The sequence below is a fragment of the Azolla caroliniana genome, unplaced genomic scaffold, assembly GCF_043228905.1.
Source record: "Azolla caroliniana isolate FFs.n. ecotype wild unplaced genomic scaffold, voAzoCaro1.0.p SCAF_3, whole genome shotgun sequence".
NCBI classification, from domain to species: domain Eukaryota; kingdom Viridiplantae; phylum Streptophyta; class Polypodiopsida; order Salviniales; family Salviniaceae; genus Azolla; species Azolla caroliniana.
Genome location: NW_028230438.1, coordinates 24,682,419 through 24,695,607, shown reverse-complemented (window position 1 = coordinate 24,695,607; position 13,189 = coordinate 24,682,419). Strand labels below are relative to the sequence as shown.

The 13,189-nt window shown below is 40.0% G+C and overlaps 1 protein-coding gene across 1 annotated transcript; it reads left to right on the top strand.

Moving 5' to 3' along the window:
* The first annotated feature begins 1,890 nt into the window (after positions 1 to 1,890).
* Positions 1,891 to 13,031, top strand: LOC147866786 (uncharacterized). Its single transcript, XM_087317269.1, has 8 exons — positions 1,891 to 2,471; positions 2,631 to 7,291; positions 7,415 to 7,662; positions 7,785 to 7,941; positions 8,021 to 8,225; positions 8,583 to 8,948; positions 9,034 to 9,725; positions 12,128 to 13,031. The coding sequence occupies exons 1-8, from the start codon at positions 1,931 to 1,933 to the stop codon at positions 12,500 to 12,502; spliced, it is 7,245 nt and encodes a 2,414-aa protein (XP_087173395.1). The 5' UTR covers positions 1,891 to 1,930; the 3' UTR covers positions 12,503 to 13,031.
* The last annotated feature ends 158 nt before the right edge of the window (positions 13,032 to 13,189 follow it).

Here is a 13,189-nt window from a genome sequence, read left to right as displayed (position 1 = left end):
CGAGGTGAAGTTGTTATTGACAACCACGATCCAGCAAAGCCCATGTTGCAAATTGACCTCAATTTGTTTTTAACGGCTAACGGCCAATTGAAGCCCATATCACGAGTAAAGCTCAAATGGTTGTTCACATCGAAGGTTGAACAAAGCTCGTAGCACAAGACAATTGAATCTAACAAAAATCCATTCTATAAATCAAACTCAACACATGGATCACACGTTGCAAATCAAGTTAAGAAACATGTTAGCAATTTAGATTGGATTAAGCACGTGCTAGAGATGAAGTTGGAATCATTGTTGGCCACCAAGGCTCCATGAAACCCATGTTACCATTTGGACCTAGATCGTCACCAATGATTAGTCTAGAATGAAGCCTTGTTTTGCTCTAAATTGGGCGAAGAGAAAATCGACATTACGCGAAACAAGCACACCATGTAGATGCCAATCGAGGTCCACGTACTCACAAGCTAAGTGCAAACAAGGGTCAAGGTAAAGGTAAGATGAATGGTATGCCGCATTAACCAAGATGAACACATCGATCTATATAGCCCAACGACCAATGTATGCAGATAGAAATGGTATATTTCACAAGATTTGAGGTAAGATGAACAATATGATGCATGAACCAACAACAACTCATCGATCCATATAGCCTAACGACCAATGTATGCAAATCCAAATGGTATATTTCACAAGAGTTGAGGTAAGATGAATGATATCCTGCATGAACCAAGACCAACACATTGATCCATATAGCCCAATGAGCAATGTATGCAAATTGAAATGGTATATTTCACAAGAGTCGAGGTAAGATGAATGTTATGCCGCATGAACCAAGAGCAACACATTGATCCATATCGCCCAACAACCAATGTATGGAGATGGAAATGGTATATTTCACAAGAGTTGAGGTAAGATGAATGGTACGCCGCATGAATCAGGAGCAACAAATCGATCCATATAAGCCGACGATCAGTGTATGAAGATGGAAATGGTATATTTCACAAGAGTCGAGATAAGATGAATGGAATGCCGCATGAAACAGGAGCAACACATCGATCCATATAGCCATGACGACCAATGTATGCAGATGGAAATGGTATAGTTCACAGGAGTCGAGGTAGAGATGAATGGTATGCCTGCACGAACGAGGGAGGAGCAACACATCGATCCATATAGCCTAATGACCAATGTACTCAGATGGGAATGGTCAGTATATTTCAAAAGAGGCGAGCCATGCTCAAGGACATTCGATCCATATCAGCGAAGGCCATAACCGCTAACCCGTCAATGGGCAAATCAAACCGACCACCCTAAACCATCAATGGGCAAATCAAATCGAGCATGCAAACTATTTCTTCGGCCAAAATTGTAAGAAAATGGAACCAAAAGAGAGAGCTTAGGAGGGAATGAATGAATGTGATATGGAGTCTCAGGGCCCTTCCTTCCCTTCTTCCTTTGCTTTTTTTTGGGCTTTTGGCTTTTTGCTTTTTGCTTTGGAGGGAGGTTGGGGGGCATTGAAATTGAGAAGAAATGGGTTTTCTGAGCGTTTTAGGGTCCTCTTCCCCCTCCTCCCCCCCCCCCCCCCAAACCCTCCTTCGCGAGGGGAGAAGAGACAGACACACATATTATGTACACAGAAGAAGACACGACACGCCTACACAGAGACAGACAGACAGACCTAGAGCCAGAGAGAGCTACAGAGAGAAGGATTCTCCATTGCGTTTTCTTCTTCTTCTTCTTCTTCTTCTTCTTCTCCCTCTCCCTGTCTCTCTGCTCTCTCTCTATACGTTTTTCATTATTCATTCTCTCTTAACGAAATAAACCCTAAGAAGCTTCTGCATACATAGTACAGCAAGAACCGTTAAATTTGTTATTTTTTTTTTTCTTTTCCCTTTTGTTTTACGTTTTAGATCCATAAACATTTAAATCCATGACTAAATCTAACAGCACCTCCTCTAGATTTGCACCCATAAATCTTCACAAATCGTATGAATCCGCAAACCATGGCCTTTCTACTTCTTCTGCTTCTAGGCATGCTGGGTATCCTTCTGTAAATGGGTCATCATCATCACCTTCTTCCTCTTCTTCTTTTCGGCATGGTGGGTTAGTCTCGCTTTCTCGTTCTTCTGTATCCGTAAGATCTCAACCTTCTTCTTCTTCTTCTTCTTCGAGAAGTTCCAGTTTTAAGCTTTCGATCCCACGGCCCGTGAATCTTCCTTCTCTGCGCAGAGAACAGTCAGGAAACGATCCCTCCATTGCTCTTGTAGGTGGAGCTTCAGGATCCTCGGGATGGTCCAAGAAGCAGCAAAATTCTGCTCCTTCCACTGAAATTTCTTCTTCTCCAGCTGATAATGATAATTCAGTCTCACTTAAATATTCTTCATGGAACTCATCTTTTCAGAGGAGGAATAGTGCTATAAATCCTGCTTCTTTGGAGGAGAATGGATCTAGATACACCCCTCCCGGCCCAGGTAATCTTAGCTCACTCATGCTGTATTTAAGACTTACCACTATAAGTGCTATTCATCATCATCATCACTCACCATCATCAACATTGTCTCCATTCGTAATTGATCATTCATCATTGTTGTCATGATTATCTGATATCACCATTGTCTTTGCATAAAAAGCTGTTGTCCGAGGAGAAGATTTCCCTACTCTCCAAGCCTCCTCTGCATCTTTTCCTCATCATCGGAAAGAAGCTCAACCAAAACAAAGGGATAAACAACTCGAGATCGAAGACAATCAGCAAGATGTCGAAGATCGCAGACCTATACAATTGCAGGAACAAGGTCGTAAAGAAGAGCTTTTGGGTAGAAAAGGATATTCTAGCAGAAAAGAGATTTTGGGTAAGGATAACGAGCTTTTGCCTCATCGAGCTGATCCAAAGCTTCAAACTTTGTCTACGCAACTGAGGGCCAAACAGCCTTTCAGCGATGAAAAAAATTGTTATGAAGATCGTGATGACACTATTCAGAAATCAGGTAGGTACGAAGCTCGTGAGGAGATGACTGGTAAAACACAAAGTTATAAAGGCCTTGATGACGCTATTGGTAAAGCAAGCAGTTCTGAAAGTTGTGATGATGCTATTGGTAAATCAAGTATTCATAAAGATAATGTTGGTGCTATGAGTAGATCAAGTCGCAATGAAGCTTGTGATAATACCGTCAGTAAACCAAGTCATCATGATGCTATCAGTAAAACAATTAATCATCGTTTTGCGGGGCCCTCACCTCTGGTAAGGTTGACTCATTCTTCTTCCAACTGGATTGATGATGAGAGGGAGACTCTAGGAAGTTCCCGCTCGGAAGGAATGGGACGTGTTGATCATTTGGCATTGACTAGGTCAACAAGTATGAACTCATTTTCTAATCGTTTATCACGTGGTTCGACAGATTTAACAAGCCCATCATTCAGTAGAAATGAACCTACAGATGACTTTCGGAAAGATTTCAGAAACCCACAAGGGAATGCAGATTATGGAAGGAGATTCATGAATGATATTGGTTTTCGTGAAGATCGGGTTGGGGCAGATTTGCATATCAATGAAGCTTCAAACTTAAATCAGAATATTGGAATGAAAGAGTTTTCAAGGCGAGGATTGAGCTCCTCGTTGAATGATGTTAGCATTACAAGGAATACAAGATTTGCTAGTGATAGCTCATTTAGCAATCGTAACACTAATGGATATGGTGTAGACTTGAGATTGAACTCATTTAGAAGTGACATTAATTCGAGTAATAACTTTAGAATGAATTCTACAAAGACAGAAGTGAGTTCTCAAGATATTGGTTTGAAAAAGGATTATTTTCTTAACAAGAACAATTTGGACAGGGGGCAAAGGAGAAGTAATGGTAGTCATCAATTTGGTAGGTCTAGTGTTAACGCTGTTTCTACTTCTTATTCTGGTCCAAGGGATGATTTTCCTGGGCTTATTTATGGAAGACAGGAAAGAACACGCGCCATGTACAAGCAGGATTCCTTCTTTGATGACTCAGGAAACTCACAAATCAATTCCTTCTTTGGCGTGGATTCCTTGGTTGGAATCTCTTCCTTGGGAGCCAAAATTGTCAGGAAGAAGAAAGATGAACCAATTAATTACAATGATCCAGCAAGGGAGCAATTTGAAGCTGAATTGGAGAGAGTTCAAAAACTGCAAGAGCAAGAACGACAAAGAATCATTGAGGAAAGAGAGAGAGCTATTGAATTAGCCATAAAAGAAGCTGAAGAACAAGAAAGACTTGCAAGAGAAGAAGAGTTATTTCGTGTGAAGCTAGAAGAAGAGGCAAGAGAAGCTGCTGCTAAAGCACAGAGACAGATAGAAGAGGCAGTGAGAAAAGCCGAGGAAGTACGTAGGGCTAGGGAGGAGGAAAAACACATGGCATTATTTGAAGAAGAAAGAAGGAAAGAAGCTGCAAGGAGGAAACTAATGGAGCTTGAAGAGCGCATATTCAAGCGAGAATCTATGCAGAAGCAAAGAGATTCATTCGTGTTTGAGAGAGCAAGGAATGGCGTCAATGATGAAAAGGAAGATGAAGTTAACTCTAGCTTCAGTAAGGTCGGACGTAAAGATGATTGTGCAACCTTTAATGGGGCTTCACCTCTTGCATCACCAAGGAGAGAGGACAGAGATGTTTTGGACAACTTGAATTCCCAGCCTAGATTTCCATCACTAGAGAGGGATAGAGTTGTCCAAATGAATAGAAGGGTGAACTTTGATGGTGGATTAGGATTCTCTTCAATATCATCAAAAATTGACCCCGTCAATCATAATCCTTCCCAGCTAGTGTATGAGTTGGGTTCTAAAAGTTTTTCCTTAAAGAACTCAACAACAGGATTGTTGCAGGGCCCATTAAATGATGGCAAACAAAGTGAATCAATCACAAGAAAGCAGCAACGATGGGAATCTAGTCAGACTGAGAGTTCGAGTGGAAAGAATCTATCTTCAGATATCAATACTGGATACATGGGCAATCAGAAAGATAGAAGTGGTGATAGTTGGTGGGGAGGAGAGAATCGTCACAAATTGCAAGAAAAACGGTTAACTTCTCCTCCACTTAGTCACTACTTGAATGGTGGTGAAACTGATTATCCAATAGTTGGGAGATTAAGGCAATCTTTACCCAAACAACCAAGAGTGCCACCTCCCATTTTCAGTCATGGTCTTGCAACCTTACAAAAGAAAGTTTCACAACCCGAATCTTCTCAAATCTCTGCAACAATGGATGGAAAGAATAAGTCCGAAAGTTTAGTGAAAGATATGGATATTCACGAATCCGCTCTGAAAACGGAGCCGCAATACAGGTCACTGACTAGTAAACAATCATTGTCTGAAAGTTCAGGATCTGCTGTTTCTACTGAGATTTCTTTATTGCCAAATGGAAAATTACAAGTTTCGGATTACATGCTTGAAAACAGAATAGTTTGTGTCTCTGAAAATGATCAAGATTTGACTTCAGATGAAGATGATGCAATTTCTGGGCTGACAGATTCCATTAAAAGGTCAGGTGACGATGAGATTCAAATGGCAGCTGGCAGAATGGAGGAAAAAAAAGATGCTGCTTCTGCTGATGATGCTTGGCTTGAGCAAACAATAGAAGCTGGTTCTAGTTCATTACCTCTACATAATTCACCGAAGGTGGAAACTATTGATGAACCAGACAATGAAGAGTGGGAAAATGTGGATGCTCTAATCGTCAAAAGGGGTGAACAAGAACACATAACAGAAGATTCAGAAGAGAACCATCCTAGTGATCAAGTGGATGAGATAGAAAATGTTGTGCTATATGAACCTGAGAAGCCAATTGATTGCGAGTGGAATAGAGATGCTGTATATAGCCCAGAATATGAAGCGCCAATAGAGGCAACAATGGAGGATCAAACCTTAGAAGATGCTACAACCAATCAAGCCCCACTTCAACATCATATGTTCTCAGCACCAAATATTTCTGATTCAATGCAAATTGGTCCTGCAGAAGGCATAAATCTTAACAAATCTTTGTTTCAACAGTTTCAGCAACCTTTTTCCTTTATGGCGGTACCACTTCCACAATCAACCACTTTAAATAGTGTTGCTCCTCACCAGGCTATGCTACATAGCCTACATGCTCAGCAAGAATTACCCTATCACCCCCAGATGGGTGTTGTTTCCAACTTACCTAATGCAATCCAAATAGGTTCCATACAGATGCCACTCCAAGTGCACTCGCAGATGACTCAGCTTGCTCACTTCCATCAACAACCTCCAGTCTTCCAATTTGGACAAATATGTCATTCAGTGCCATTTAACCAACCAATAACCTCCCTTCAGACATCTGATCAATTCCACCATTTGGTAGATCAGCCTTTGAACCACCACATTGAATCTCTTGCTGCGGTGCTGGATTGTTCACTTGGATCATCCCTAAGCCATCAAGTAGTTGACGAAGAGGCCATTGGAGAAAGTGATATAGTAGTTGAGGCATGCACACCTGTTGAGGCAAGTATATCTGTTGAGACAGAGGGAAGAATCTTGGGCTCTGAGGAGCAAAATGAGTGTGAGTTCATTACCTCTGAGACCAATCTTCAGGATTCAGTAGAGCTTGAAACATCTTTGGCTCTTGAAAGTGGCAATGCAGATACATCAGTAAATCAAAGCTCATCAGTGGATAGGCCAGGTAGCAGGCGGAGAAATAATCATTCTACTGATTATGGTATTTTTGGGAGGGGACGTGGAAGATTTCATACTGGGAATGGTTTTAAGGGGCCATATTCTATTTCACAAACGTGGATAGAAAATGGAGAAGAAGAGGCAGTTCATAAAAGAATACCTAAGAGGAACATCCAGCGAACTGAATATAGAGCACGGAAACCATTGCCTGATATAGACAGTAATCATGGGGATGATATGAATGAAGAAAGGAATTTGGTGTCTCATGATCATGGTAGTATCGAGCTCAATACAGCTAATATCCACACCAGTATAAAAAGAAAGCCAAATATAAATGCACAGGAATCAAGAGCCTATCTTCACTCAGCAACACTTGGTCATTCAGACATGCAAAATAATAGAACATTGCAGGATTCTCTTCCTACATTAGTGGGTTCAACGAATACTTCAGTTGATGGCCAGCTGAACAGCTTGCAGTCCAAAGGCATTTCAAAATATGATGCTGCTGGAGAAATTATGTTTGAGGAACCCGATGCTGAAACATACAAAGATAAAGACGACTTTATTGAAGTTCGATCTAAGCGTCAAATGCTTCGGGAACAACGTGAATTGCGAGATAAGGAAAAAGCAAGAGATTTTAAGGTATCTCCTTTCCATAAGACTTAAGATGGCTTAAGATACTTGCTTTTCTCTTAATTATTCATTTACTGTCTCTCATTATGTCTGCGGGGACCATTTTCATGGAAAAATGTTATTTGATTGAAGGTGAAAGAGCAGATAAGAAGGAAACCGCAAAAGCTGGTTGCCAAGGAATCTGCTATTGCAGATAAGACTGCCAATGAACATTGGGCAACGCCCAATCCTGACTTGATGAAGTATGAAATGCATACAGAACAAAGTCCATCCGTTACTTTAGACTCTTCATTACTACAATTGTCAGCTGCGTGTTCTTCGGTTGGTACCTCTAGTGTGGAGATATATGATGATATAAATCAGAACATGAAGATTGTCATGTAAGAACCACAATGGCCACTTTGAAGTTTAACTATGTTTGTTGCTTCAGAAGAACTATACTACAGTGTTCTCGTTTGATTTTTATAGTCATTTCTTTTTGGGTGGTGGGTTTAATGTATAGGTCTGGTCAAGTTCAATCAACATCAAATGCTAGCCATGCTAATATTGGAAGTACACAAATTTACGGGCATCAATCCTATGGTGACGCTGCAGTTGATAGCACATACAATGTAAAAAATGTAAATACTGCTTGGGGTGGGCAACGATTTCCACATGAAGTAAGGTCCACAGCTTTTGTGTATGGTGGTTGATATGATACTGTTTTTGTAAATTTTCAAAGTGTATCTCTACAATCAGGTTGTCAGCCTAACACAGATTCAGTTAGAAGAAGCTATGAAACCGATCCGATTTGAAGGGATATCATCACATGTGACACCTATAATGGAGGGGGGTCTTGCCACAACGGGACCAGGAGTCACAGTTGCATCAGGTCCAGTGAATGCTTCTCTTTCAGTGCCCAATCCTATAAGCTCACTTTTGGCGGGAGAAAAGATTCAATTTGGTAGGTATTGGGACTGCTAGGAGATTTGTTTTTTAGATATTGCATGAATGTTCATAAATGTGTGCCTAGTCTTTGTCATTTCCCAAACATGCTGGTCAATTCTTGAAAGAAGAAAAAGGGGCTGATTGACGATACAATTACTCGTACTATTGAGGAAAATGGGGTTGATTTGATCTATAATTTCTCAAATAGTGTGCATAATTGCCTTCTGGGAGTTTGACCAAGGGCATTTGGGGGAGCAATGAAATTTTATATGCATTTCAGGAAATAAAGAAAAACTCGGGGGTTAGAATTCTGTCTGTCTTCTCTTGTCTTGTGTAAACTAAGAACTGAGCAAAAACTGTCTGTAACATGCAGGGGCAGTTACTTCTCCAACAGTTATATCTTGTGATAATCTTCCTTCATCACCGTCTTTTATGGCTACAGTTAGTAAACCATCAAGCTATGCTGTAGATGTGGATTCTAATGCAACAATCAATCATTTGAACTATACTAGAAGCTTCATGTCACCAGATAAGAATACAGGTTTTGCTTTACCGACAACAGAGAAAAATGAATACAGTCAGGTTGTGGATGCTGAGGCAGAAGCAGAAGCTGCTGCATCTGCTGTTGCAGTAGCTGCTATAAGCAGTGATGAGTCAGCAGGGAACCATTCTGATGCAAATGCTATGATAGGTGGTGGACCTCATCTTAGTAGATTTTCTTCCTTTACCAATTCCTCAGGTGAGTGAATGTACTTACTGTTGCGCAAATTTTTAAAATTTGAATGCATGGATGTGTATTTTAGAAAGTTCGATTTTCAAAACAGGAATTGATGTGCAAAGACCATCTATGATCCAAGCTCCAGCTAAATCTACGGGTATTGAGGATTCAATATCTGTAACTCTTCCTGTAGATCTTTCTGTGGAAGCACCTTCAACATTAATGTCAGGATCAATGTCTGGAAGTGCTGGATTTATGCTAGCAAATTTCCCTAATAGAGTTTCACCTTTCCCCTGTCTTGAGATGGGAACCATCTTGGGAGGGTCAATCTTTACATTTGGGCACCGTGAAGAGGCCCCTACTGCACCATCGCAGGATGGCAGCATTGCAGGATGGCAGCAAATGCAGTCAAGTACATCAGATTCATTCTATGGTCCACCACAATTCATGAGTCCAACAGGAATAACTAACATTCAAGGGCACCCTCACATGCTAGTGTATACTAACCCTCTTACACCTGTTGGGCAGTTTGGGCCATTAGGAGTCAGCTTCATGGGAACTGCATATCATCCATCTGGCAAACAGCCTGATTGGACTCACACTCCTTTTACATCACCTCTGGCTTCATCTTATCCGGATACTGGAGATATGGATGCCGGTTTTTCTAGCATGATAGATCTTCAGCACAGTACAACTACTTCAAATTCGGTTCAAGCATTCTCAGTTGCAGGGTGCTCCATGATGCCAATGGCAACTCCAATCGGCCTTTTTGATCCAAATATTTCTACTCCTTTTCAGGTGATAAATGTTTAAACTTGATAGGAATCCTTTAGTTTTAACTATTTGATGCATTGTTGTCATGCTGTAATATGGAACCTGATTGAAATGGTGTTGTGTTTCTGCAACTCATTAGGGATTTAGATTTTCTTTGATTATTTGGAATAAGGTAGCTACAAAGTAATCCGTGAGAATGTATATTTTCCAATTAGCCGTGTATGAAGCACAAGTTGATGCTGCTGCATGGGTCATACCTTTATGCTAAGAATGGAGAAAATTCGGAAAAAACTGAAACTAAACTTCAAAATGTACATTGAACTCAAATATAGGAGCTCTGCAAAGAACAATACTGTAAAAAAACATCCTTTGGTGAACAGGTGCCCATGTAATGGACAATCAACATAAAGTGATAATGACATATAAAGCAGCAATTATATAAATAAATTTTGCTGAGATGAAGCATGCCTGTGCTGGGTAGATAGGAGATGAATAATGTATTCTTCTTATGGATGATCTGTGCCAGGCATTGCTGAAAAGAAGAAACAATACCTTGAGTTTTTTCTTGTTTATTTGTTCTCTATATAATCCATGCAGGCTCAGCAGCCCTGTCCATTGTTACAGCAATAGAAAGTTATATTAACTTCTTTTCTTCTGTGGGACAAGTAATCAGTAAAATCCTCTAGGTTTTCATTAAAAGCACAAAAGATATATGACAGACAATTATATGAATTATATTCTATGAGGGTGAGAATGGTAGGCAGGTGTCACCAGGATGTTTGTAACCAAATGTAGAAACAATCATGTTATGCTGTAAGTGGAGCAGATAGTGGCATGCATGTGCACAATAACTAAAGAGTGCATCTTACCTTAAAAATTGTCCAGATCCCTGATGTCATTGTGGTTTCACTCTGCATCTCTTCCTACATAGTCTGTCTATCCTTTGCTCTAAGACTGCATGCTATCTGGCTTGAGCATTTGACAGTATAATTTTGTAAGTTGGGGCAATTGCTGCATCAGGAGGCTTATGCATATGTATATCGCCAGATGTGGTCATGCACATGTATTGCTTGATGTGGTCATGCACAGGATACCTTGGTGTGATGCAATTCTCTTATATACTGAGCTTCCATTGATCCATCATGAATTATCGTAGTACCATGATCTTTCCTCTCTTCACGTTGTGTGTCAACTACAGATGCCTCAAATACTCTGCACAGGAGCTTGTTTTATGCCCGTGCATAAAACATGCCATCTGGAATATTCCATGTATGATGTATGTATGATATACCGTGGGGCTGTCTCTGCAGGCTTGTATTATGTCACAGGAATAGAAGATTTACTGTGGATTGTCCATGATAGAATCATGACAATTAGTATTGTTACTCTTATCCACACTTAGCTAAGAGACTAAATATTTAGACAGTTGCAGCATACATGAAACCTGGTTAGCTAGTGTGCACAAAGTGTCTAACAACGACCTCTTCGTGTGGGGATATGGATCCACTTGATGAGAGTAGATGATGTAGGGGAGAGAGTCAGGCAGCTTTGACTCACGTTTTCAATGCTGGCAGTAACCTCTAAAAGACACTCTTCACAAGTCTCTGTATTCTTTCAAAGTGTTGCACTATGTGAATTGTATTGAGTGTTTTGTGCAAGTCCACAAAACAATAATATAATATTTCTTGTCTGCACTATTGCTTCATGAGGAGAGTGGAGATGTGGAGGTCCGCTTGATTTCGTACACCTTGGACCTCGTAGGCCTTCTATTGTAGTGTGGGTGGTCAAATCTGCCTCAAAAACAATTGCATTGTGTTTGATCAATTTATGACTGACCAGTCATGATATCACAAGTTTTATAGATCCGACGAAAGCATACTTTACCAATGTAAGCAACTGATATGATGGAATGGCTGTGTCTATTCCACTTATCCTGGTAAGTGCAGAAGTCCAGAAAACATGTAGGGAATCTTGTTTCTTGTGTAGAGAGGTCTGCTTGTATCTTGATGTGAAGAGTCGGTTTATATGACTTTTGGGAAAAGAAGATCAGTCAATTAGCGTTGAATGTTAAAATTTTACGTTGCAGCATAATAATAATTCTCACTTGCCGGATCAATTCATGAGAACTGATGAAGTACAGCCAATAATACTAAATTGATGAACAGGCTTTCAGGGTGCGAAGAATAATATCGATTGTCAGTGTGAAAACTGAAATGAACTGTATTGCAATTTAGAATCTTCACATACAATAGATTTTCTATTTCAGGTTGAACAAAGTAATGCTGTTATAGATTTCCTTTTATGATGTATTTGCTATCTTATTGAAATGATTTATGTTCCATCACATCCTGTTTTGATTAGGTCTAGATTTATATCATGCTTCATCGTTTTTGTTTGATGGTGTCATAATAATGGCTTGCTTGCAGGCACAGTGGTCAAGACCACCAGCATCTCCATTTCCAAACTATCCTTTCTCAGGTCAAGCTCAGTCAAGAGGTTTGAATAGCCATCCTGGCGAATATGGTCTTATGCACCAACCCTTTCACATGGATTACAATACTCATCACCATCATCATCACCACCATCAGTCACTTGATGCAAATACTAGCCCTTTTTTACCGGGTGATATCGCTTCTGTTCCTGCTGTTCATTTCCCTGATGAATTAAGTCTTGGGTATTCTATTACAGCAGGCAATGTTCCTCCCAATAATGTGAATCACTCATCACAAACAATCAAAGGGGATAATAGTCTTTCTTTAGGAGAAGAAAAAAGAACCACACCCCCAACAAGTACCAGATAAGAGAGGCATTCTCAATTATGGGCAGGTACAATGAAAATGTGAAAGTAACTGAAGCAGCTTCAAGTACTGTAACCCTAATCCTTAACCTAGCGGCAGATAGTGTTTTAGTGGGAGAGGAAGGGTCAATACCTCATCTGGAAAAAGTATAAAGTAAATATGTATTGTGAAAAAAGCTGCTGGGTCGTCATTGAGGAAAACGTGGAATATTTTGCTCTGGTTTGAAAAGTTATCTTTTTTGGTGGTTGATTCAGAGAGGATTCGGTCACTTGAATGGGGCCGTGTAATTTGATTAATTTTTTTTTCTTTTGGGGGGAAGGATGCTATTGTCCGTATTGATTAAGTGCAAGAATCGGCATGAGAGATTCTTGCACTAAATTGGTGGGTTCGAAGAGGGAGAAAAAGATTCTCTTTTTTCTTTTGTAAAAAAGAGTTTCCACTAATTATTATCAGCTCAGCACAGAATACATGAAAACTGTTTTCTTTGCGTATGTTTCTTTTTTTAGGATAATAAAAATATATATCTATCGTCTCTCTACCACGCAGTTATGAAGAGCCCTCTTTACCCTTTTCCTGGTTTCAAGTTCAGAAATTTAAAGTGTTGTGAACATGGATATCTGTTTTTTATCAATTGTCGTTAATATTGGTTTTATCACTGTTTTCTTTGCGTATGTTTCATTTTTTAGGATA

Bases quoted from the DNA above. Each gene is read 5' to 3' on its own strand.
- LOC147866786 (XM_087317269.1), top strand. From the start codon at position 1,931: ATGACTAAATCTAACAGCACCTCCTCTAGATTTGCACCCATAAATCTT. The intron at 7,663-7,784 runs GTAAGAACCACA...TTTAATGTATAG, and splicing joins CAGAACATGAAGATTGTCAT to GTCTGGTCAAGTTCAATCAA. The intron at 7,942-8,020 runs GTAAGGTCCACA...CTCTACAATCAG, and splicing joins GGCAACGATTTCCACATGAA to GTTGTCAGCCTAACACAGAT.